Source organism: Callithrix jacchus, chromosome X, assembly GCF_049354715.1.
Source record: "Callithrix jacchus isolate 240 chromosome X, calJac240_pri, whole genome shotgun sequence".
Taxonomy (NCBI): domain Eukaryota; kingdom Metazoa; phylum Chordata; class Mammalia; order Primates; family Cebidae; genus Callithrix; species Callithrix jacchus.
Genome location: NC_133524.1, coordinates 120,101,389 through 120,126,479, shown reverse-complemented (window position 1 = coordinate 120,126,479; position 25,091 = coordinate 120,101,389). Strand labels below are relative to the sequence as shown.

The window sequence follows — 25,091 nt, the reverse complement described above, 5'->3', positions numbered from 1 at the left end:
GTTTCTCGCATTTTTAATTCTTTGTTCATCCTACCCCAAAGAATATCTTAAATCTAGCCCTTTATTTATAGCAGAGGACTTAATCAGAGGCATTCTCTATAGACTTATTCTACCTGTGCACTACCACAAAGTTTCCCTGACTGTAACAGCCAAACAGACAATTACCTAAGCTCGTCACCCAACTGACCTTATCTCTTAAGAACAAATTTCAGAGGAAATGAATAAGTATTTGATAAGCTGTCATGTCCCTTTTGGGCTTGCTGACACACTTTTTTTTCCCGAAGAGCTGTACACTTGGAAATACATTGTGCATTTTTCTACCTTGACTCAGCATCTTATAATATGTTAGCATGGCAATACTTGAGATATGGCAAGGATATGACCTTCCTGTAAAGGTCCAAGTGATTATGTACTGGAAAATAGCAAGGATGCTCATGTTGGGAAAGAAAAGGTACAAAAAAAACTTGATAAATAAAAGGCGAGCCAAAGACAACAGGGAGTGGGCTCATCAACAGGGAACTTTGACAGCAACAAAATCAGAAAAACACTTACCTTTTCCAGGGAATCAGTCCAATACAATAAGATAAGCTTCATCAATTATCAATGCTTTATTTGGTTTATTAATAGCATCAGTCTCTGAATAGTTTTATAAGAAATATTTCAAGACAAATTAGGTAAATAAAGCTTTCAAATACTTTATTTAATGTGAAAGACTACTGATGATTCAAAAAAGCTGTTTTTCATAAAAAAGGCTCTTGGAAGTGAACATGCAAACACAATTCATATGTTAAGGATTATTCTAGAATTAACACATAATAAAGATTTAAAATTAGTTACACCTATTACAATGGAGACTCAAGCCATATAATTCAACACTATTAAACATACACAATTTATTTTGAAAGTAGGATTTTAAAATTCCTCTACAAGTTAAAGTGATGCTTTTACCTCAAGAAATGGTAAACCACCCATAATGCATTACTGGGGCCACACTGCACTTTTGTACTCCCATGGCATCCATACTAAATACTCAGAAATCAGGTCTTGCCAGCACATGGAGAGTAGCTCTGTCTCTCAGCAGTTCACTATTTAAAAACCAAGTTCACCAACACTCATACACAACCCAGAATTCCAAGTTACTGTTCTATAGTGAAGTCCTTTTCATATGGACCATGGACCAGAGTATTTGTGTTGGCTCATTCTGCCTCTAAAGACCAGATCTACCTACACACGGGGAACCTCACTTATCATGTACTTGTCAACTTTCATTGTTATTGTTTCCTTGTCTTTCATTGTTATTTTCTTTCACTGTCTTTTATTGTTACTGTTTTCTCGTCCAATGAGACAGGGAACTGTGAGCAGGGATCAGGTGCTTTTACTTCTATACCCTCAGTGCCCTATTATGTTTGTTGAGTGAATGAATGCTGTGAGCCCTGTAGCAAAGTGACATATAATCAATCACAAAAATCACGAAAATACAAATGTAAGAAGAAAATACTGTATAAAATTCTGACTCTCATGTAGGTTTCAATCATTTGGAATTGTTAAAAAATTAATATAACCATAAACTTTCCAGTGGTCTTGTAGGGTTATTTTAAAAGGAGGCTGGTTACAAATCAGTTATTCATGAGCTGCAGCTGCTGAAGTTTCCCTTCAAAATGAGGTTCTGCATGTAGCAGAAGCAATTGTGGCAGAGGTAAACGAAAAGAAAAACTCACTTCATTGGATTTGCAACACAATTTCAAATCCTGTAGCATCAAATATGATAAACATTTTTAGAGCATATTTTAAATTATAAGATTTTAAACTCTAGATTGGCCTGTGGATTTTACTGTCCAACATCGAAACACTGGGCAAGAAGGTTGCTTTCAGAATTAAACATAAATTCTTCACTCTGTCTAGTGCTTGTTTTAGCATACAGTAAACAGCTTCAAAAATCCCAAAAGAGCCTATGATACCATAGCTAGTGGAGAAATTGGCAAAGACAAAGGCAGCCAACTTCCCACCATACAATCAAGCAAGGCATTTTAAAATTAGTAGCTATCAAATAATATTTCACGGAAAATGGAGCTTTTCACAAAAACCAATGATTATTTTTATTTATATTTGGCAAGAATTGACATTAATCCTTTATAAAATATTCATTACACTTTAAATTGTTTCCCATTTGTAAATATGATAACTGAAAATAACCTATGGAATTACTTTTTCCCAATCTGTATTTCAAAGCTCCTCACTATGTACAGAAGTCCATTTCAGCTTTGACAGCATGCTAGATGCTTCCATTACAGGACTACAATGGCTTTAGAAATGCATTTGTAGCTCACCGAACTGTATTATCTATAATATATAAGACTTAGCATATATTTAAATTACAGAAAATAAAGTACAAGGTGTTTTATTTTTCTTCATGGGGCTTTCAGGCAGACATCAGGATCTTCTCTTATTCCTAAAGAAAAATAACAAAAATCAAGAAAAGATAAATCTACAAACTATTAAAATTACAGATTAACTCAAACTTATAATATTTCCACCTGCATAAAACTCACAATGACACAACACAATAATATACCTTAAGCAACTTATTTAAAACTGAGTTATAAAGAATAGAATACTGGGCAGAAAAAAAAAACATTAGCCAACTTGGAAATTAGAGCTCTATTTGCATTTGTATTATAAAGGCTAACTATTCATTAATTTAATTCACCACTTGAATCTAATTGTCAGTTTATGCCTGAGCCTAGGTCCCTGTCAAAAAGGGACATAATGACTCATTTTTGTTGTTTCAATCAAGGCCTATCCTCCTACTCTAAACCAATGATAAACGCCATTCAATAGAGAAGTAAACAGTCACATATCAGATAGCTACAGACATTGGCTGGTATTCAGTCTTTACCACGACACATACACTAAAACAGGTTTTCTCCGGATATTTAACAATTTGTGCCAATGGAATAATAAAGTCTACTATTTAATTTCCTTAATTTTTCCAGAAAAAAGTCATTAATTCAAGCACCACTAATTCAGGAATCAGAATCATGTGTTCCAGGCTAACATTAGCTTTCATGTCCCTGAAGGAAAAAATAGTTTACTAAGCAAAGGAAAGGACCCCTAGGTGTTCTCTGCATTATACTATCTTTCACATTATTATTGTCTGAATTAGTGAAGTGAGATGATATGTAGCTACCTATAAAAGGGACAAGAACAAGATGAGACAGATAAGAGCAGTCAGGCTTATAGAATTTTTGATGTTTTTACAGAGATTCATTAAAAGTCTAAAGAATAATAGATTGAAATTATAGCATATACGTTATCACTTCTCATTTGACTTGCTGGCTACATCTACTTTTTCATTGCATTTTTCTTACATAACTTCTAATTGATTATATGGTTATGAATAGGTTGACTCATAACTCTGAGCTTCCAAACCCTGTCAAAAATTACAAGTAAATCATACCTGTAGTACCTTGTGTACTTCTAGCTGATGACTTCTTCTCAACTGGATACTGCAGAGGTATTACAATGCCTTGATCTGGCTTCTGAAATGCTGAAATGAGATTTTTTATTTTCCGGAAATATCTTTTATGTACCCCAGGTGCTGTCTGGAAAATAAAAGGCCAAGCAAATTATTTACCTATCTCATAATGATACAAAAAGACCTAAAAAATGTGCTAGGGATGCTAAGAGATGTAACATTTATGTAACTTGTTGAAATATTTGAAAACATGAGGAAGAAGGAAAAACAACATTCCAGAAGAGTTTACTTTGGTTGGTTGAATTTCCCTGCAAGAGGAGCTAATGAGCTGTCGTTTAGTTCTCCCAAGGGTGGTATTAGTTTGTACCAGTTCTTGCTCATCGCCCTGCCCTTCCTTCCTGCTTCCCATCAGACATCTCAAACCTCTGAGGGTATACAGGCCATTACCCACAATGAATTCACCAACAGAGGGGATACAGTTAAACACACACACACAAAAAAAAAAAAAAAACCACAGATCCTACAGGTCATTAATAAAAAGTCTGAGGAGCAACAACAAAAGACAAACCAACAACCCATCCTACCTGATATCATTCCACAATATAAAATGCTACACAGGAAATTAAAAAATGGCTGTTATGATACACACAGTGTATAGCTAGTTCAGTTCTCATACTCTTTCACCTCTTAATATTTCCTGCGTCATTCTTCATGTTAAATTTTTTCCTCCTTGGGAAACTTCCCTATACTCCCAAAATGGTTCTCTCCATCAAAACATCACTGTAACAAGGTGTTCTCGATGACATGAAAATGAAAGACTACATAAGGTCACCTTTATTTATTTGTTTTTAAAGAGACACTTATTTGCAGGTGACTATTAAAATGTGTTCTTTTCCTGTCATCAGTTGTCCTGCAAAGACACTGCCTGAAATCAACAACAATTTCCTGCAAAAGCTTATGAGCCAAGCTTCAGGCATCAGCTCAAAACTGTCATTTTACATAAAATAAGATAGCATTGCTATGAGCAATGGAACAATGACTAGTATTTTTTAAAAAGTTGTTTCTCAGCTATTCCATCTGGAAGATTTTTGAGGTGGGAGCTGTTTGGTTTTCTTTTTAGAATTTAACATGAAGGCTGGCATGAAGAATTGTGTCAGCTAGACAGTGGTATGCCGAAGATAGCACACTACACTACCCATAGTAACACTCAGTCATTTCCTTACATTGGGGTAAGTAATTTTTCATTGAAAACATGACAAAAATTCTTTTTAGCTCTATATTGGTGTTCAGCCATATGATCACAGTAGATGTCGAACACTCCCTCGCCCAGCTCCACCCCACTCTCTCACCTACCCTCCAACTTCTTTTTTTTTTAGAGATGGGGTTTCTCCATGTTGGTCAGACTGGTCTCAAACTCCCGACCTCAGGTGATCTGCCTGCCTCAGCCTCCCAAAGTGCTGGAATTACAGGCATGAGCCACCGGGCCACCTTCCTAAAGTTCGATTGAGACCTCACCCATTTTTGCAGAAGTCCAGTTATTTGGTTCCAAGATAGAATCTCCAAATTGCAAAGGCAGGCCATAGGCATAAATTGCCTCCTTATACTTTCCTTAGGGCACTTTTTCATTTTCAAAGCACGTTCCTATCCCTTACCTTCACCATTTCCTCACAAAATGGCAATTATTGGCTGATTCACATATTCCCATTTGACAGATAAGAAAAAGTGAACGCAAAGAAATTAATCAGCTTGCCCAAAGTCACACAGACAATCAGAGGCAGAACTGGCTCTGAATCCCAGGACCCAGTCTTTTGCCTTTCAGATTAGAACTGAGCCAAACAGGATCTAGCGAAACTAGAGTCATCAACCAGAAGAGAACCTGTACACTCCACAGTGTGGAAAGATTTCAATCCACACACCTTTTTAGCTGTTCTTGTGTCTTGTAAAACCATTTACCAACAGAAGCATAGCCGGGCGCAGTGGCTCATGGGAGGCTGAGACAGGTGGATCACCTGAAGTCAGGAGTTCAAGATCAGCCTGGGCAACATGTTGAAAACCCGGCTTTACTAAACATGAAAATAAGCTAGGTGTGATGGTGCACACCTGTAATCCCGGCTACTTGGGAGGCTGAGGCACGAGAATCACTTGAACCTGGGAGGCAGAGGTTACAGTGAGCCGAGATTGCACCACTGCACTCCAGCCTAGGCGACAGAGTGAGACTCTATCTCAAAAACAAAAATTAAAAAAAACACAGCAGCATCATTTATATGTAGTTAACACTTGATTATCCATGCTAATGGAGAGGAATATTGGATGTGTGGAAGCTATTTGAATTGGGGATCTGATGTTTCATAAGCAAATGACTGACCTAATTTACAGTGTTTTACTTAGATTAATAAGGAAAATTATTTAACATCTGCTGATCTCTTGATGATCATATACCCAGTAAAGCCTGAAGACACTGATGTCAACCGGGTGATATCAGTATATTTTTAATAATGTATTGCCAACAATTCACATATTAATAAATGAAAGTAGATTGTAGAATTATCTAAACAATTCAGCAAAATTTTAGTCTGAGTCATATAATACACTAAGCAATTATTTAACTTAAAAGTCTCTCTAAAACTAGAAATATACATGATATCTGTATTTCATAATTCAGTGGGGCCAGGGTTAAATTTTATTACACTCTTTAAAACAAATCTCACTTACCTAGCTTTCTAGCACAATATTTGCACAGATGATGGCGTGCTACTGCCCTGATTTTTCCTGCAGCATGGCAAACTAAAACATTGTTCCAAAAATCAGTATTTATATCTATCATTTACCCAGTTTTGAAAATACGTTTATCACAAGAATTGGACCACTGACAACTCTCATCCTCTCACTGAACTCAGCTATTGTTCAAATTTTCACATTTCCCATACTGTCACCTTTTAGTTATCCATGAAAACATGTATGAGATCACAGCTGGTCTTCAATATGCTCTAGAGAAATTTCTTCCAGTCAGGTGGTATGAGCTCTGAGAATACATACTAGTTTAATATTCACCTTAGAAAAGCACTGCTAAGAAAGTAAATTTAGTAGATAGAAAAAATGCAATATGCATTTCAAAAATTAAAGAATTTTTTGAACTATTTTCTATTTGGGGATAAGTCATGCCAATCTTCTGCTCTCTTGGTGCAGAAAATTACAATATTATTACATAAACGAGGTCAAATCAGACAAAAGGATGAGGGGGCTTTGTGTTCAATAAGCCCTCTCTTCTTTAACATGGTCACAAGCATGTAACAATCTGCATATTATGTTATACTCAAAATGCAGAAAAACAAGTTTTAAAAATAAAGTTGTTAAACCCTAAGAATTTAAGATCCTTTCCTTACATAATATTCTTCAGCAGCTGAAGGGTATTTCTCTAGGGGGAATAAATATTTCTGGTGAAATAATACACAAACACACACACACACATATATATATGTATATGTACATATGTGTATGTAAGTATATATTATGCATGACTATTCTTCATAATAAAGTTTAATTTCTTATTCAATCATCTCTGCAGTGATACATAGAATCTTTTAAACAAACAGATTTAAATAGTTTTGATTAGAAATGGTATAACTTTATCTTTAGTTAGTATTACAGTTTTAACGATTCTTACATAATTAAGCAACAGTGTGTTTAAAAACTTGCCCTAATTCATCTCAGTGGTTCAAAACATTTGTGGTCTACAAATTGTACTTGCCAATTTACTGATCAATTGGTAAACCTGAGAGCTATTTTAACTTTTTCAAGTCTAGACTTCAGAAAATTTTAAATGTATAGATTTGGTTATGGATAGGAGTTGTGGCAATTTTCAGGAGTTCACTTTTTTGAGGGCTCACTGTGTGCCACGCCCTGTGGCAATGAGCTTCTTTATGTGTGTTATCTTATTTATTCTTCAAAATGAGCCCTGTGAGTAAGGGAGTGCTCTTCGGCTCAGTTTACAGATGAAGAAACTGGCTCACAGAGAAGTCAAGTAACCTGCCCAAGATCATAGATATATCAGAGAGGAAGGGAGACCAGGCCTGGAACCCAGATTCAGCTGGTAACAAAGCCTAGTCTGTTCCACTGCTAACTTTAATTTCCAGTTATAGCTCCCCAAGGACATCATAGTCTCTTAGAAAACAAGCATCATGTTTTTTAATCTCCCATAATACCGACACTCATATTGGTATCATTTGGTAAGTAATTGCTCATTTAATTATTTTACCTATTTTTGATATGCTAAGATCTCACATAGTCACTAAAAGTTTGACATAATCCTTCAACTTTTTTATCTTTCTCCCAAATTCATAAAACTCTGTAAAATGGTAGCTAAACAGAACTAGGACCACAATTCTCTAAAGCTTTCTTAATGATCCATGAACAATTTTGGATTGGAGCTTTAGTGATTTAAATATTATGAACATTTAATAATGTATAATTTACTCTTTTATAAAACCAGCTTAAATTTCAAACACTTCCTTGATACCCACAGAAGCAAAAATAAATAAAACTATACCTCAGCACTCCAAGAACCTGTTTCTGTCTGGGACACTCGGTATGTATAAATGTAACCATGATACCTGTGAAACAATAAATTTCCATTACTGAAAGATTCCAAAAAAACAATGGATGCTGTAAATGTGAGCTTACAAATGCATATAAATATCACATATACTGGGACACACGTATATGGTGCCACTGCATTCACAGGAAGCAAAGAATAGTGAATCTAACTTGTCTCCATATTATATCTGCCCAGTCACAGTTTCTAGTGAGATTTATCTTTTCATTTTTTGAAATATGGAAACTCATATTCGTAAAGATTTGTCAAGTTGAGAAACTATTTCTTTCTGTCTGTTTGGACAAAAAGAAACTACAACAGGGACCCACTGTAATAGATAAAACCATGAATTATTAGATAGTTTTAACAAACACTAGACTTATTTTTTATTTTTTTACTATTTTATTTTTTATTAACAAATAATTTTATATATTCATGGGGTACATATTTTGACATGTAAAATGTATTTCTTAAGTACATATACAACCTTGAGGTACAAATATTTCACTGGGATAATACACTATCAGGTCCACATTAATAATTAATATTAATAATATTAGTTATAAATATAATAGCATAAATAATTATTAATATTAATATTGATTATAAATATAATAGCAATATTATAAGGATATAATACTATAATAAGAATATATAACTTTATTCTTATAAAATTACTATCATAATACATAGCCATATAATATTACTGGAGTCATGCATCACTTACCAAGGGGGATACATTCTGAAAAGTGCATTATTAGGTGATTTCATTGTTGCGTAAACATTATAGAGTGTACTTACACAAAAACCTATATGGTATGCCAGCTAGGCTATGTGGTATAGCCTATTACTCCTAGGCTACAAACCTGTGTAGCATGTTACTGTACAGATTACTGTATGCAATTGTAACAAAATGATAAATATTTGTCTATCTAAACCTATCCAAACATAGAAAAGGCACAGTAAAATGCAGTATAGAAGATAAAGATGGTATATCTGTTGAGAGTACTTACCATGAATGGAGCTTGCAGGACTGGAAATTGCTCTGGGTGAGTCAGTGAGTAGTGAGTGAATGTGAGGGCCTAGGACACTACACTACTAGAATGTTATAAACACTGTAAACTTAGGCTACACAAAATCTATTTTAAAATACTTGTATTTCTTCAATCATAAATTAACCTTAGCTTCCTGTAACTCTTTTACTTCATAAACATTTTTAAACTTTTTGACATAATAACACTTAGCTTAAAACAAATACATTGTACAGCTGTACAAAACTGTTTTTCCTTATATCCTTATTCCAGAAGCTTTTTTCTGTTTTTAAATTTTTTATTATTTATTATTTTAATTTTTTTATTTATTACCTTTTTTTTTTTAAACAGAGTCTATCTCTGTCACCAGGTTGGAGTGCAATGGCGCAATCTCGGCTCATTGCAACCTCCACCTCCCAGGTTCAAGCGATTCTCCTGCCTCAGCCTCCTGAGTAGCTGGGACTACAGGCATGCACCAGCATGCCTGGCTAATTTTTATATTTTTAGTAGAGATGGGGTTTCCCCATAATGGCCAGGATGGTCTCAATCTCTTGACCTCATGATCCACCCGCATCAGCCTCCAAAGGTGCTGGGATTACAGGTGTGAGCCACTGTGCCCGGCCTAAATTTTTTATTTTATTTCTTTTTTTCTATTTAAACTTTTTCATTAAAAACTAAAACATAAATACACACATTAGCCTAGGCCTACAGAGGGTCAGGATCATCAGTATCACGGTCTTCCAGCTCCACTTCTTATCCCACTGCAAGATCTTCAAGGGCAGTCACACACCTGAAGCTGTCCTCTCCTATGATAACAACGCCTTCTTCTGGAATATCTCCTGAGGGACCTGCCCAAGGCTGTTTTACAGCTAACATTTTTTAATATAAGTAGGAGTAGATTCTAAAATGATGATAAAATGTATGGTAAAATCAATACATAAACCAGTAACACAGTAATTTGTGATCATTATCAAGTGTTGTGTACTGTATGTAATTGTGCTATACTTTTTTTTGCGGGGGGGGGGATAGAGTCTCGCTTTGTCACCCAGGCTGGAGTGCAGTGGCATGATCTCAGCTCACTGCAACTCCACCTCCTGGGTTCAAGCAATTTTCCTGTCTCAGCCTCCCGAGTAGCTGAAGCTACAGGCACACCCCACCATGCAAGGCTAATTTTTGTATTTTTAGTAGAGACAATGTTTCACCATATTGGTCAGGCTGGTCTTGAATGCCTGATCTCATGTCATCCATCGGCCTCAACCTCCTAAAGTGCTATTACAGGCACCTGAGTCACCATGCCCGGCCTGTGATATACTTTAATGCAGCTGACAGCATAGTCTGTTTGTTATTACCAGTGTCATCACAAATACACAAGTGATGTGACATTACAATGGGTACAACATCAGTAGGTGATAGGAATTTTTCAGCTTCATTATAAACTCATGGGACCAGCATTGTATATGCTGTTTATCATTAACAAAAATATTACTATATTGCACGTGACTACATTACTATATGACTCTATATTATAAATGAAGTAATAGCAAAACAATATGAATTAAAAACAAGTACTGCTTGTTTTTATTATACTTTTGTGGACGAGCAAGTCTAAAATGCTGTAAACTAGGACTATCTCCAAAGTGCCTTAGTTGTAATTTTATTTTCCTAAAAGCAGCTTATCCTTTTAAGTGGGGTAAATATTCTCTCCCATTACTCAGTTTACATCTATATTGTATATCTGTCTAATTGGTTTCTACTACATGCCAAGAGTTTTACATGCTGTATTAGTCTGCTTGGCTGCCATAACAAAATACCACACATTGAATGGCATAAATAAAAGAAATTTACTTTCTCACAGTTCTGGAGCCTGGAAAGTCCAAGATTGAGGTGCCAGCAACATAGGTTTCATTTTGAGCCCTCTTCTCTTGGCTTGTGAGTAGCTGACCGCTTGCTGTGTGCTCACACAGTCCTTTCTCTTGTAATAAGGCCCCCAATCCTATCAGAGTAGAGCCCCACTGTTACAACCGCATTTATCCTTAATTACTTCCTATCTCCAATTACAGTCACATTGGAGGTTAAAGCTTAAACACATTTTGGGGGAACACAATTCATTCTAGATCATTCCACTCTTGACCCCCAAAACTTATGTCCCTCTCACACTTATACCATCCCAATGACCTCACAAGAAATTAACTCATTCTAGCATCAACCTAAAACCTAAAATCCAAAGTCTCATCTAAATAAAATTAGATATGGGTGAGACTAGCAATATTATTCACCTTGAGGCAAAATTTATTTTCACCTGTGAAAGTAGGAAACCAGATAAGTTGTGTGCTTCTAAAATATAATGGTGCTACAGGAAGAGGATACACATTTCCATTTCGAAAGGGAGAAATTGGAAGAAATAAAGGAGTCACAGGTCCCAAGCAAGTCCAAAACCTAGCAAGGCAAACTCCATTAGCTCTTAACGCTCAAGAATAATCTTCTTTCATTCAACGCTCTGCCCTTCAGGTTCACTGGAAAAGCAGCATCACCCTCCCAGCTCCATAAGGTGGCCACATCCTGTAGCTAGGGTGATGGCCCCACCCATATGGCTCTGTTGGATGTCAATCTCACTTTTTGAAACCAACGTAGAGGCAGCATTACCCTCTAGGCCTGTGCACTCTGGGCCTGTAGTAGGAATGGCAGCCCTGGTGATCTCAGAATCACCCTCAGGGTCATTCTTCCCTTTTCTTGAAGGATAAAGCATGTTTGCAGACAAATAACTATACCAAACTGGTAATATTTCTGCTGCTTTTATCCAAACTCCATTCCTAACTTCTGCTGAGACAGCTGGTTAACGTAATAGGTATTCTTAAGGAGTGACAGGTAGTCCAGCCACACCCTTAGTGTTACCTCCAGAACAAGCTTCCTCATTTACTGCAATACACATAGGCTCAGAATTTTCCAAATGTTTAAGTTCCAGTGACTTTTTGCTTAACAATTCCTTCTTTAATTCATCTCTCTCCTTTTGCATTTTACCATAAGCAGTCAGAAGGAACTGAGTCACTCCTTCAACATTTCGCTTAGAAATCTCCTCAGATAGTCAATTTTACTACTCAACAAATTCTACCTTCTGGAAAATACTAGAACACAGTATCTTGTGGAAGTTCTTTACGATTTCTAACAGGGAACACCTTTCTCCCAGTTTGCAGTAACATGTTCCTGATTTCCATCTGAGACCTCATCAGAATAACCTCCAACATCCATAGTTCTACCGACATTCTGTTCACAGCAGTCTATGCTTTTTTTCTAGCAGACACCTCAAAACTCCTCCAGCCTCCACTCATTACCAAGTTCTAAAGCCACTTCCACATTTTTAGGTATTGGTTACCTAAAAATGGTACTCCTTAGTACCAAAATCTGTATTGGTCTGTTCAGGCTGTCATAACAACATACCATAGGCAGGGTGGCTTAAACAACCAAAATTTATTTCTCAAAATTCTGGAGGCTGGAAAGTCCAAGATCGAGGTGCTAGTAAGGTAAGTTTCATCTGAGGCCTCTTCTCTTGGCTTGTAGGCAGCTGTTTTCTTGCTGTGTGCTCATACGACCTCTTCTTTGTACGTGCATTCTTCCTCTTCTCATAAGGTCACCAAATCTATCAGATTACAGCCCCATCCTTATAATCTCATTTAACCTTAATTACCTCCTAGAGATCCTGTCTCCAAATATAGGTATATTGGAAGTAAGGATTCAAACATTTAGGAGGAAAAAAAGTTAAGTTTATATCATATGCATTATTGCCTTTGGACCCCACAAAAATCCTATTCACTTTATATTGCTAAATTCATTTTATAGAAGAGGAAACTGAGACTTTGAGATGTTAAGTAACCAAAGTTAGAGTAGAGATTAAGCATCAATGACCGGATTTGAATCAGGCCCATTTGACTCTAGAGCCCCAGTTCCTGATCCCCACACTGAAATGGATACAGATTATGTATTATATTTTAGTGTATTTGTAATACTACTTAATTTGCCTAATAAACTTTTATTTCATAAAACAGTAAGGTAAACTTTATAATGAATTGTTTCAGATTTTGAATGTGAATCTAAATCAACATGGTTTTATTTAATACATTTTCTGATTGCCATTCTTGGGCACAAGTTTGGGTCAATAGAGGTATTTGGTTGGGACAGATGCTTTTTCTTCTAATGGTGTCTTGCTCTGTCACGCAGGCTAGAGTACAGTGGGGTGATCATAGTTTTGCAGCTGGCTCTCCTGGAATTAAGTGATCCCCCTGCCTTCGCCTCTCAAGTAGCTGCCACTACAGGTGAACACTGCTGTGCCTAGCAATTTTTTTTTTTTTTTTAGTTTCTGTAGAGACAGGGTCTTGCTCTGTTGACCATGATGGTCTTGAACTCCTGGCCTCGAACTCCTGGCCTCAAGCTATCCTCCCACCTAGACCTCCCAAAGTGGTAGGATGACAGGTGTGAGCCACCACACCTAGTTAGGACACACACTGAACTCTGGTTAAAATCAATATGTTTACAAGCAGAGGGTCATGCTTGACTTGTTGATCACGTTTATCATTAATCTCCTTTGGAAATGAAAGTATTTAAATATGTGAATTAAATTACTATATCTTTCATCAATATTCATCAGGACTGGTTACCTAAAGGACAAAAAAATCTGAAACACACTAATAAGATTTATGTGATTCGTGACACTGGAAAAGGCCATTTAACTACTGATGTGGATTATATGATTTTTTTTATGAAGGATTGCCAGAATATGTAGATCATATATAAAATAGCTTGATATATGCCTATATATAATATGCTGAATAAATACACAATATTACAATGTTAAAGACTTTTGTCTATTTAAATACTTGAAATCTACCTCAAAGCCCACTGACTTCAGCAAGTACTCTATGGGGAACAAGGCTAGAGCTTTGATTTCTATTTTTCACCATGGGAACTCAAAACATAAGCCTTTAAGGGATTTTCTTAAAGCCATATAGCAAAATCAAGATGGAAGCAGTGAAACAGCATAGGTTCTTAGTTCCATTTTCCCTATGGGAAATGATTAACGGCAAAAATTCAGTATCATAAGGGTGATGTGGAGATGCATTATTTAAAATCTCAACAACAATGTAAGCAGAATGGTAAGCAACCAGTTTTCAACTTTCTAAAACAGTGGGTCTCTAAAAAATACAATGACTATCTCCCTACTATCATTCAGACTTATTTAGTCGAAGTAAGAGTCTGTTTTGAGAATTGTTTCCTAACGAATCTGATCTTATCTCACTTTCAGTTAAGCAGCAGGAACCTGAGTACCACTTCAAAAGTTCTAACCTCCTTCAGTCTCTGAACAACCTGGTGTCAATGGCACATAAAACTTCTGATGATTAACTCATATAATATTAACAATTTCCCCCACAACTCCTCCAATTTCTGAATGAGCAAAATTGTTTCACCCCTCAAATAGGACAGCAGTTTATGTCTTTCACTTTCAAGTTACTGAAGTAACTGACCGAGGATCCCCTGTAGTCAACTCCTACTATAATATGTCATGGATGGAAGAGATCTAAAACAGTGCAGCTCAAATTGCATTCCCAGGATAACAGCATCAACATCACTGGGAGCTTGTTAGAAATGTAGACTCTCAGGCCCCTCCCAGTCCTGTTAAATCAGAATTTGGATTTTAACAAGATGCCCAGGTGATTTGCATGAACATTAAAGTTACAGATGGACTGATTAACATACAAAGAGAATGCCCACATCTCATTGGGAATATTGATGGCAACTTCCCTTATGTCAACCTGGCCTTTTCCACCTGCCCAGGGTATTTCTATAAAACATACCTGTCCCTGTCCATGGAAAATCACTGTTCAAACTGGCAAGTTATATAACAAGAGCTATAAAATCATACATATTTTTGACTGCATAACCTTGCTTATCTTCATACACTCCAAGGAAACAAGTCAAGAGGAAAAAGCAATTTGACCAAGATTTTCATACTAGCTCTATTTTAATAGTGAAAAAATGGAACTAACCTAATATGAGCAATAAGGAATAATTACTCAAAGTAAGGGAACTGTTTTTGGATATAACCCAAAAGCACAGGCAACAAAAGCAGAAATAGATAAATGGGATTACGACAAACTAAAAGGCTTCTGAACAGCAAAGGAAACAATCAACAGAGTGAAGAGAAAACCTACAGAATGGGAGAAAATACTTGCAAACCATACATCTGATAAGGGGTTAATATATAAGAAACTCAAATTATATATAAGAAATATATTTCTTATATATTTCCAAAATATATAAGAAACTCAAATTACTCAACAGAAAGAAAACAAATAATCCTATTTAAAAATGGGCAACGGAATAAAATAGACATTTCTCAGAAGAAGATATACAAATGACCAACAGGTATGTGAAAAAATGCTCAACCTCACTAATCATCAGAAAAATGCAAATGAAACCACAACGAGAAATCATTTCACACCTGTTAGGATGGCTATTATAAAAAAGAAGACAAGAGAGGATGAAGAGAGAAGGGAACCCTTGCACACTGTTGGTGGGAATATAAATTAGTACAGCCATTATAGAAAACGGTATGAAAGTTCATCAAAAAATTAAAGATAGTATTACCATATGATCCACTGCTGGGTATATATCAAAAGCAAATGAAATCATCATGTCAGGGAGAAATCTGCACTTTCATGTGTATTATTCACAATAGCCAAGGTATAATGCAATCAACCTACGTGTCTATCAACAGATGAATGGATAAAGAAAATGTGATGTATATACACGATGGAATACTATTAAGCCTTAAACACAAAGGAAATCTTGTCATTTGCAACAATATGGATGAATATGGAGGACATTATGTAAAGTGAAAAATAAGCCATGTGCAGAGACAAATACGGCATAGTCTCACTTATACATGGGATCTTAAAAAGTTGAACCAATACAAGCAAAGAGTAGAATGGTGGCTGACTACCAGGGCCTGGTGGGAGCAGTGCAGGGTGGGGATTTGGAAATTTGGGTCAAAGGATAAAAAATTTCAGTTAGGAGGAAAAGTTCAAGAGATCTGTTGTACAACATGGCAACTATAGTTAAAAACAATGTATTGTATTCTTGAAAGTTGATAAGAGTAGATTTTAAGTATTCTCATCACAAAATATAAGTATGTGAGGTAAGGCATATGCTAATTATCCCAATTTGGCTACTACACATGTATACATATTTCAAAGCATCATGTTGTACATAATACATACATACAATTTTTATTTGTCAATTTAGAAATAAATACATAAATTAGAGAAAAATAATGGAATCATAGCAGAAACAATGGTTCAAAATTAAACTTTCTCTGTCAAAGTTGAGGGTTTAAAATATAACGCTGGCTGGGAACGATGGCTCACACCTATAATCCCAGCACTTTGGGCAGCTGACGTGGGCTGATCACAAGGTCAGGAGTTTGAGACCAGCCCGGCCAACATAGTGAAACCCTGTCTCTACTAAAAATACAAAAAAGAACTGTAATCCCAGCCATTCAGGAGGCTGAGGCAGGAGAATCACTTGAACCTGAGAGGTGGAAGTTGCAGTGAGCTGAGATCGCACCACTGCACTCCAGGCTGGGTGACAGAACCAGACTCCATGTCAAAAAATATAAATAAATAAATAAATAAATAAACTATTAATGGCAAAATTCAAAGGTATTAGCGTCCTAGATTTTCCCAAAAACTGTAAGTACATGAACTATGTTGACATAAAATGACAGTATATGTAAAAAGTGGACACAAGGAGATGCCACTCTGATTACAACTATTCAAAACTGTCCGTCTCTGTGTGTATATAAACTAGAAGTAAATTTAAACTAACATAAATGCATTCTTGCATGTATTTTTTGTATAGTTATTTCAGTGACTAATTTTTTTAAGAAAAAGAAGCAGAATTATAATCTGGAGCCTTATAAACCTAGCCTAAGCAGATCACAACTCATAAAATATAATTCATTTTTTTAAATTGTTACATCTGCTTTACGATTATATTTCCTCTGACCCCCTCCATTAATACAGACAAACTAACAATGTAGTGTAATTTTAACTTCTTTCCCTCATTTAAGCTTCTTTGGACTTTGTGATAATCCTAGAATTTAAAATGTATCACTCCAAATAATTCAGAAAATGAATAATTGTTAAAGAACACTGTTTTATCATTGCCATTAATTTATTTTAATTACTATAAAGCATGTGTTAATCTAGTCTCTACTGATATTGAAATTTGTCTTTATTTCATCAAAAGTTGTCCCTAACTGTTAAAAAAGGCTGTTCAGGTTAGAAATGGACAAGAAGCAACCAACCTGACTTATTTCTTATTTTCTTAATGGGTCAGTATTGGGGACAGATCCTTGTTTAGAACTGACAAAACCACATCAATTCCTTTTTTAATACCACTTCAAGGACTACACAAAAGAAAAGTTTAGCTACATCTGACTTCTTCATGACACTGCAAATAAAGCAAGCCAGTACCTATGCCTTCTATGTCGATACGAACTAATGCCACACACAAAATTCAAGACACAACTATAATGATTTCTAACAGATGCTTCAGAACTTACATATCCAGAGGAATAATAGCCTACACAAAGCAATTATTATTGAGACTATACTCCGATTCAAGAGCTTTCCAAACGTCCAATGACCCAAACTTTATTCTTTCAGAGAGAATTTTGATTTGTGAAACAGTTGAAAGTCATTCAACTTCAAGTCTAAGGGTAAAACTATGTGATATTTTGATGAGTCTCAAAAATAAATACAATCACTTCTTCCTCTGAACTTCCATATCATTTTATTTATATATACTTATGATGGTCTAACTTTGTATGATGATTATTTATAGAGCTTTTATTTATATTAATAAACACATATTACATGTTAACTTTACAAATATTAACTCATGCAATAATCATCATAACAACCCTATGAGCGTACTCTCATTATCAACATCTGCCATTTTACAGGTAAGAAACCTGAGGCACAGAAACTTTAAGTCATTTGCCCAAGGTAAAATAGCTAGTTAAGGGTCAGAGCTGGGATGCATACCCAGAGATCTGGCTGAAAGATCTGGGCTCTTAACCATCATTCTAGGCTGCCCCTCTCTTATACTAGAGGGAATGTATTAACAAATCGGTCTTTAAGGCAATTCCAAAAGCACAATTGTCAAAAAGGGAGGGAATCCGCTTAGACAGTTAGATAGAAGGAATAAGTTCTAGTGTTCGGTCACACAGTAAAGTGACAACATCTTATGTATTTTTAAATAGCTAGAAGAGAGTACTTGAAATATTCCTAACACAGAGAAATGATAAATGCTTGAGATGATAAATATCCTAAATACCCTGATTTGATCATTACACAATGCATACATGTATTGAAACATCATAAATATGTACAATTATTATGTATCAAAAAAAATTTTTAAATACCATTGGGGCTACATTACACTTATTAATAAACTAAGAATGAATTGTCATCTTTAAATAATTTAGTCTTCCCTTTCCATAACATGGTATGTCTCTCCATTTATAATTTTTTCATTTATATCTATCAATCAAGTTTTATAGTTTTCTTTTTGTATGTCTTATATATTTTTTGTTATTTCTAGTTATTGTGTGTGTGAATGTTTATGCCAATTTTTAAAAATCATAAATGGGATCTGTTTCCACTACATTTTCTGTTTCATAGGAAAGCCACTGATTTGATGTATTCTTCTTGTATTTGTCCAGTGTGCAGAATGCTCTTGTTAATACAGATACTTTTTTTTAAGTTTATCCTTTTTTAAAAAATACATCAAGTTTCTTTTCACTGAGGTACATATGTGCTCTCACATTTCTTCCCTTCTCGCCCTCAATGTAGACAGCCATTGGGAAAGTTCTGACCGCCCACTGGGATTGTTTGATGGTGATAAGAGGAGAACTAATTTAAAGTATTTAAAATAATTAGCTCAAAAAATAGTTTATTTCCATAGTTGGCATCCTTCTAGACATATCTGCCTTTGTCTACTACTTATCTGATGGCAGACTTGGAAGAAGAAATGCTGTTATAATTCTTCAGCTTCAAGGACACATAATGAAGCCATTTGACATATATGTCTTTAGATAAAAGCATAATTATCTTTTTGTCCTTTAAGTTTTAAAGGGACAACTGGGAATAAAGTGCCTATCAAACAATTGAGTTGGAGAAATGAGGGAGGAGCAGTGATGAAATAAAATTCCAGTTTATCAGTTGTAATAAAGGGGAACAGTGTGGCAAAGAACTTGAAATTATAACTTACCTTCACTTAGTGAGAAATTACAATTTAACTTACATTTCGTTTTTGAATTCAATTGGCTATGTGTCTTGGGGCCACATCTATCTTCATGATAACTTAGGCCACCAACATTATTTTCAATTTCCTGAATAGAATCCAGTGGCAAAGAGAGCCTGAAAGGCAGTCTAGGATTAAGTTTGCCACATATAAACCACCAAATGGACAATTCATGGCAAATAAACCAAGTACTGACTCTGGTTGACAATGTAAAATTAAAGTTGCAAGACTAATCTGAAGACATCATTGAGCTTAAGCAAAGGGGGCGTCTGGGTTGATCTCTTTCCTGTTCTCCCTACCTGGCCTCTTCCCTTCAGCTCCCTTCACTGCCCTTCTTCTCTCAGTGGACAGCTCCAGCCAACCTCTCTTCAACACTTTCCACCCTTTTCAAATTTATCATTTTCCAAAATTATCATTTTACTCTCTTTCTCCATATGATTGGGGAATCCCACTACAGGGTATCTATCAAAAGGAAAGGAAATCAATCTATCAAAGGGATACTTGCACCCACACATTTAACACAGCACTGTTTACAGTAGCCAAGATTTGGAAGAGTCCAACAACAGATGAATGGATAAAGAAAATGTGCTATGTATATACAATTGAGTACTATCTAGCCATTAAAAAGAATGAAATCCTATTATTTAGAGCAACATACATAGAACTGGAAGTCATTATGTGAAGTGAAATAAGCCAGGCACAGGAAGACAAATATCACGTGTTCTCACTTGCATGTGAGAGCTAAAACACTTGGTCCAATGGAATGTTTTAACCTAATAAGATGATTCTAGATTTCATTTTTAAGACCCAGTGGATAAGAATAGCAAATAATTTTTAAAATATATTAAAACATTATCATACTATAGTGCTATCAGTACAGGACTAAATGGATCAACTGAGACAGATAGTCTAGAAACAGTAACTGTTATATATAAGAATTTAATTTAGGGTAAAGTAGGCTAGCAAATCAATAAAGAATGGAGGTTGTATTTATAAATTATATTGGGACACTTGCTAGCTATCTGAAAACAAAATCAAATTAGATCCTTTATCCACATCAAAATAAAACTCCAAATGGAATTAAAGAGGTAAACGTAAACTAACAAAACCATAAATTTAAAACAAAAACTGAAGTGAAGTTTTATGACATATCTCAAGGGGAAAGGACTTTCTAGCCAAGGAAGAAATGAAACACAAAGAAAACTAGTGATGTATTTGAATACTAAAAAGTGTGATTTTTGTATGGGTCAAAAAAAGTAAGAGCAAAAACTAAACTTAGAAAAGATACCTTGCAACAGATTAAGGATTAGTTTATATATACATACATGCACACACACACACACACACACACACACACATATATACATAAATTTACAATGTGTTAAAAAAAAGGTATGATTCAACTGGTTAAACAAGAAAAATACATAAAAAGCCAAATCATGTGAGGAAATACAACAGTTTAACAACCATATAAAATGACAGTCACTAACCAAAGGAATATAAAATGTGAAAAATAAAGCAATAGAGTGTAAATATAAAATAAAGAATGACATGCCAAATTTCAAGAGAAAATTTTGTTAACTACAATACCCATTTCTAGTGAGGGTGTAGTGAAATGGACATCACACATGTAGTGAGCATGTAGATTGGAATAACCATTTTGGAAAAATATCTCATGATAATGTATATATCAAAAATCCTAAGCTGTTTATGTTTTCTGACCTAGAAATTCTACATTGGAAATTCATTATAATGAAATACTCATAAATACAAGGAAACTTTAATGTACTGAAATATGAATCCTGATGGAATTTATAATAACAAAAATATGGAATGATTCAAATGTCTAAAAGTAGGTGACTGGTTAAGCAAGATATGGTATTATTTTTTGCTAGCTGGCTGCCCTACCATGCAGCCATCAAAAATAACATCTTAAAGTCATTTCTAAGAACATTATATATGAGTGTACTTTTTTCATGTTAAGTGGGAAATGGAAAATGTAACAGAATACAATTATAAGAGCACACATGTTCAAAAAGAAATTCATCTTATTAAAATATAGAAGAAAATTCACTTTATTTTTTAATAATAGTTGTCTTTAGGTTATAAAACTATAGATGGTTTTCCCTAATTTCTATTACCTATATTTTTCTAATGTTCTATAAAATGAATAGGTATAAGAAACGATTTTTAATAGACTTATACAAAAATCTGTATTTATTTAGAGAAAGTAATTGAAAGAAAAACATCACTTAAAATGAAGGTAAGCAAGCCTATAAATGGAAAACTAACACCCTTAGTCCTTTATGAAGGAGTTCAATTTTCAATTTTCTAAATCAGAACAGAAGAAAAGACCATATCTGAAAGCCATGACTAGAACTAGGGAAAGGGACAAGCATCGTTTGAAAGCACAGTTTAAAGAACAGTTTGAAAGGCATATGAAATGTGTTATCTCTACAATAAAAATATAAAAACTCAATTAAATTAAATCTCAATCAAATTTATTAAATTAATTTGTTAAATTTATATAAAATATAAAAGGTCAATTAAATATTCTTGGTTAATAGGAGTACACAAAAGAATGAGAAACTACTCTGAGTAAACCCTACAATCAATGCATGTTTATCAGCTATACCTTGTTGTCTATGTGCATATGACACCACTTCTATTGTTATTTTGACTGCATATCATAAGCAAAAGTGTTTTGTTTTAAAATTAGTACATGGTTTATTTCTAAACAAAATTTGATTTTATCATTACAGTGTAGCACCAAAAAGAGGAAATGAAATGTTTATGTTTATCAAAAAGGACTCTCAATTCAAAAACCTTGAGAAACTCTGATAAAAGGCAATGTATCCTTGTATCTTCCCTCTGCAGCACATTCTGGCTATCACTCTAACAGTCTCATAAGACTTTGAGGCCCCAGTGTACCATTTGAAAGACACCATAAGGGAACTCCCAATTTGCCCAGTATTTTCTGCTACTTTACAGGGAGGTTTTCATGGAGAACTAAGGGTCATAAAAACTGCATTTATGCAAGATTCACTTTGGGCAAAAAGTTAAATGCTTGAGAATTTCTCATCTGCCTAAGTTAATTCCTTATGTGGTTCTGGCCTACACAGGCAAAAGGCTAAAGTTGTCCTTCTGTCTTATATATTGTACTGAAGGCAATCTTTTGCAGAAGGTAAGATACACAATACTATTCCTGTTTTATAAATATGGAAAGTGAGACCCAGAGAATTTGAGTGACTTTCCCAGAGTCCACACCCTAACCCATCGATGTCCATTCAGTTTCTTACAGTAAAGAACAGAATTTGCCTTGACAGTGTGTTGATTCAAAAATATTTGCTGAGTGCCTATTATGTGTTTCTGTGTTCCTGGTGATGGAGACAATGTCTCTACCCTCATGGAGATTATATTTTTGCAGGAGCGTCCAGCAATAAGTAGGTAAGTAAGCAAGTTATCAGATAGTTTAAAGCTCTTTGAAGAAAAGTAGAGATGGAGCGAGTGTATCAGGGACAGGGAGAGAGCAGTTGTTCTAGGTAGTGGTCAAGCAAGTCCTCTCTGAGGGAGGAGACAGTTGAACAAACATGTGAACAATAAGTGCAGAAATCCTAAGTGGGGGCATTTTTTAGGAGCTTGAGAAATGGCCAGGAGCCCAGTGAGGCTGAAGCCTTAGGTGTATCTTGACTCTCACTATACCCTGTTGTCCCTCCTCTGCCCAGACTTGTTTTGTACTTTCTTTTTCACCTTTGGGTTAAGGAGCATGTTATCTCCTTTGTCAGCTTCCCTAAAGCAGTACCTTTCACCTGCCCACTGCACCTTCTTTCAATGAGAAAAGAGCCTAAGAATCCCAGCTGGTTTTCTTTGCCCTTCCCTAGGTTCCACATGGAAACAATAATGATATAAGCAAAACATAAAGATTCAAGCCCAAGACAATCAATAGCTTCCACGTATTTCCCTTGAAGCCTTTATGAAAAATGTATTTAGAGCATGATAGGAGAGCTGCAACAAACAAGGCTTGACCATTTTTAATAACCAATATACAGTGAAAATCCTCTAACACCAGCATCGGGATCATCTTTCTTCACTGACCCATAAGGTATTTCAAACTCTTGTAGTGTATCATCAGATGCTGAACTTACTACCAAGCATTTAACCTCATTTGGTTTCTGTCTAGAACCTACTATGCAGGGTTGTTGTTTTCATGGATTTTTTTATTCCGCTGACAATAATGCTTGAGCTAGCTAGGTACTTCCTTAGAAATGCCCCCATGATTCCTAAAAGAAATCAACTGAAAAGAGGAGATATAATAATAATAATATATCTTTAGTATTATTCAATGGATAAGAAAACTGGGGGACTGAAAGGTTAATTTGCCCAGGTCACAAGACTAACATCTGACTAGCGCAGGACTACATCTCAGATCTGCCTGACTCTGGAGCACTGGAGCAACGACACAGGTGAATTTGATTCAAAATGAAGCCTTAGACTGAGACATGCCTAGGCAAAGGGCAAAGCTGAATCATAACAAGGGTGTTTTCCCTCCATTCCCTTTAAGACTACTGTGAGTCCTAATGTTTATCAAGAAGGATCCTATTTCTGAAATCCCCTGCCCCACCCCTCACAGACACTACCTTTCTAAAGAATGCTACATCAGCAGATCCAGAGAGATGATTTTACTTTCACACATCCCCCTCCTCTCTCAGCATCTTGACCTAACTGGCATTGCATTCTTAAAGTAATTGACTGTTTCTTAATCTGCCTCCTCTCTCTGAATGTCATGCTCTTTCTTTGGGATGACACTTCAAAAGTCATTTAAAGAGAGCTAGAGTACGGAGCCACCCGATAGGAGTTAAAATGGAAGTTGGGAGCCTGGGTCTTTCTTGGAGCAAAGGTAAACTTTAGACCATATTTCACCACCCTAAAGGGCATTCTCTGCAGCTGCCCCAAAAGCCCCTGGTGAGGGCCTTCTGGAGAGCAGGAGGCCCAGGGAATGAAATCCCCAGCGAGGGACTCAGGCGAAAGTGTGTTCCCTCACGGCCCTGGACTAGACTTGAGGGTGGGTCATGAAGAAGGCCTCAGCAAGCTGCTAACGCCAGCACCCTTGCCCGCCTCAGCCTCTGCCCTGGCCTCAGCTGCCAGTGCCCACCATCCACATGCTCAGCAGGCCCCTGCCTGCCACAGAATACTCACAGCACACACAGGCAGTACACGCCTGGCACGCTCTCGCTGTCCCTCAGCAAATAGCTGCCATCCAGCCCAGTGGCGAGCAGGAGCTTCTCGCCGGTCTCCCTGCTGATTTTCCCGTGATACACAGCCACTGCATCCATGGCCTGGTGGACTCTCGGGCAGGCCGAGGAGGAGGATTGTACAAGGGAGATGCCGCTGCTACTGCAGCCAGGCACAGATCAACCACCTGACTCCCAGTTCAGCCAGATGTGCAAAAAAGAGAGAGGCACCCAAACAACAGGATGTTGTCTACTTGCCTTAAACCTCCTTCTCACACTTCAATTAAAACCAGCTCAGCAATTTAGTAGCTTGGTTTAATCGAGCTTGCCAAGGGCTTCCATCTCCTGCCCCCCAACACAGGGTTCTTACAGAGGGGAGGAAAATTAGAAGAAGGATTTTGCAA

The 25,091-nt window shown here is 36.0% G+C and overlaps 1 protein-coding gene across 1 annotated transcript; it reads right to left on the bottom strand.

Annotated features, from left to right (window-relative positions):
* Positions 1-586: 586 nt before the first annotated feature.
* SH2D1A (SH2 domain containing 1A) lies at positions 587-24,877 on the bottom strand. Its single transcript, XM_002763236.7, has 4 exons — positions 24,653-24,877; positions 8,022-8,085; positions 3,458-3,602; positions 587-2,449 (listed from the first exon to the last, which is right to left on the bottom strand). Exons 1-4 carry the CDS (start codon positions 24,787-24,789, stop codon positions 2,409-2,411), a joined length of 387 nt encoding a protein of 128 aa, XP_002763282.1. The 5' UTR covers positions 24,790-24,877; the 3' UTR covers positions 587-2,408.
* Positions 24,878-25,091: the final 214 nt, after the last annotated feature.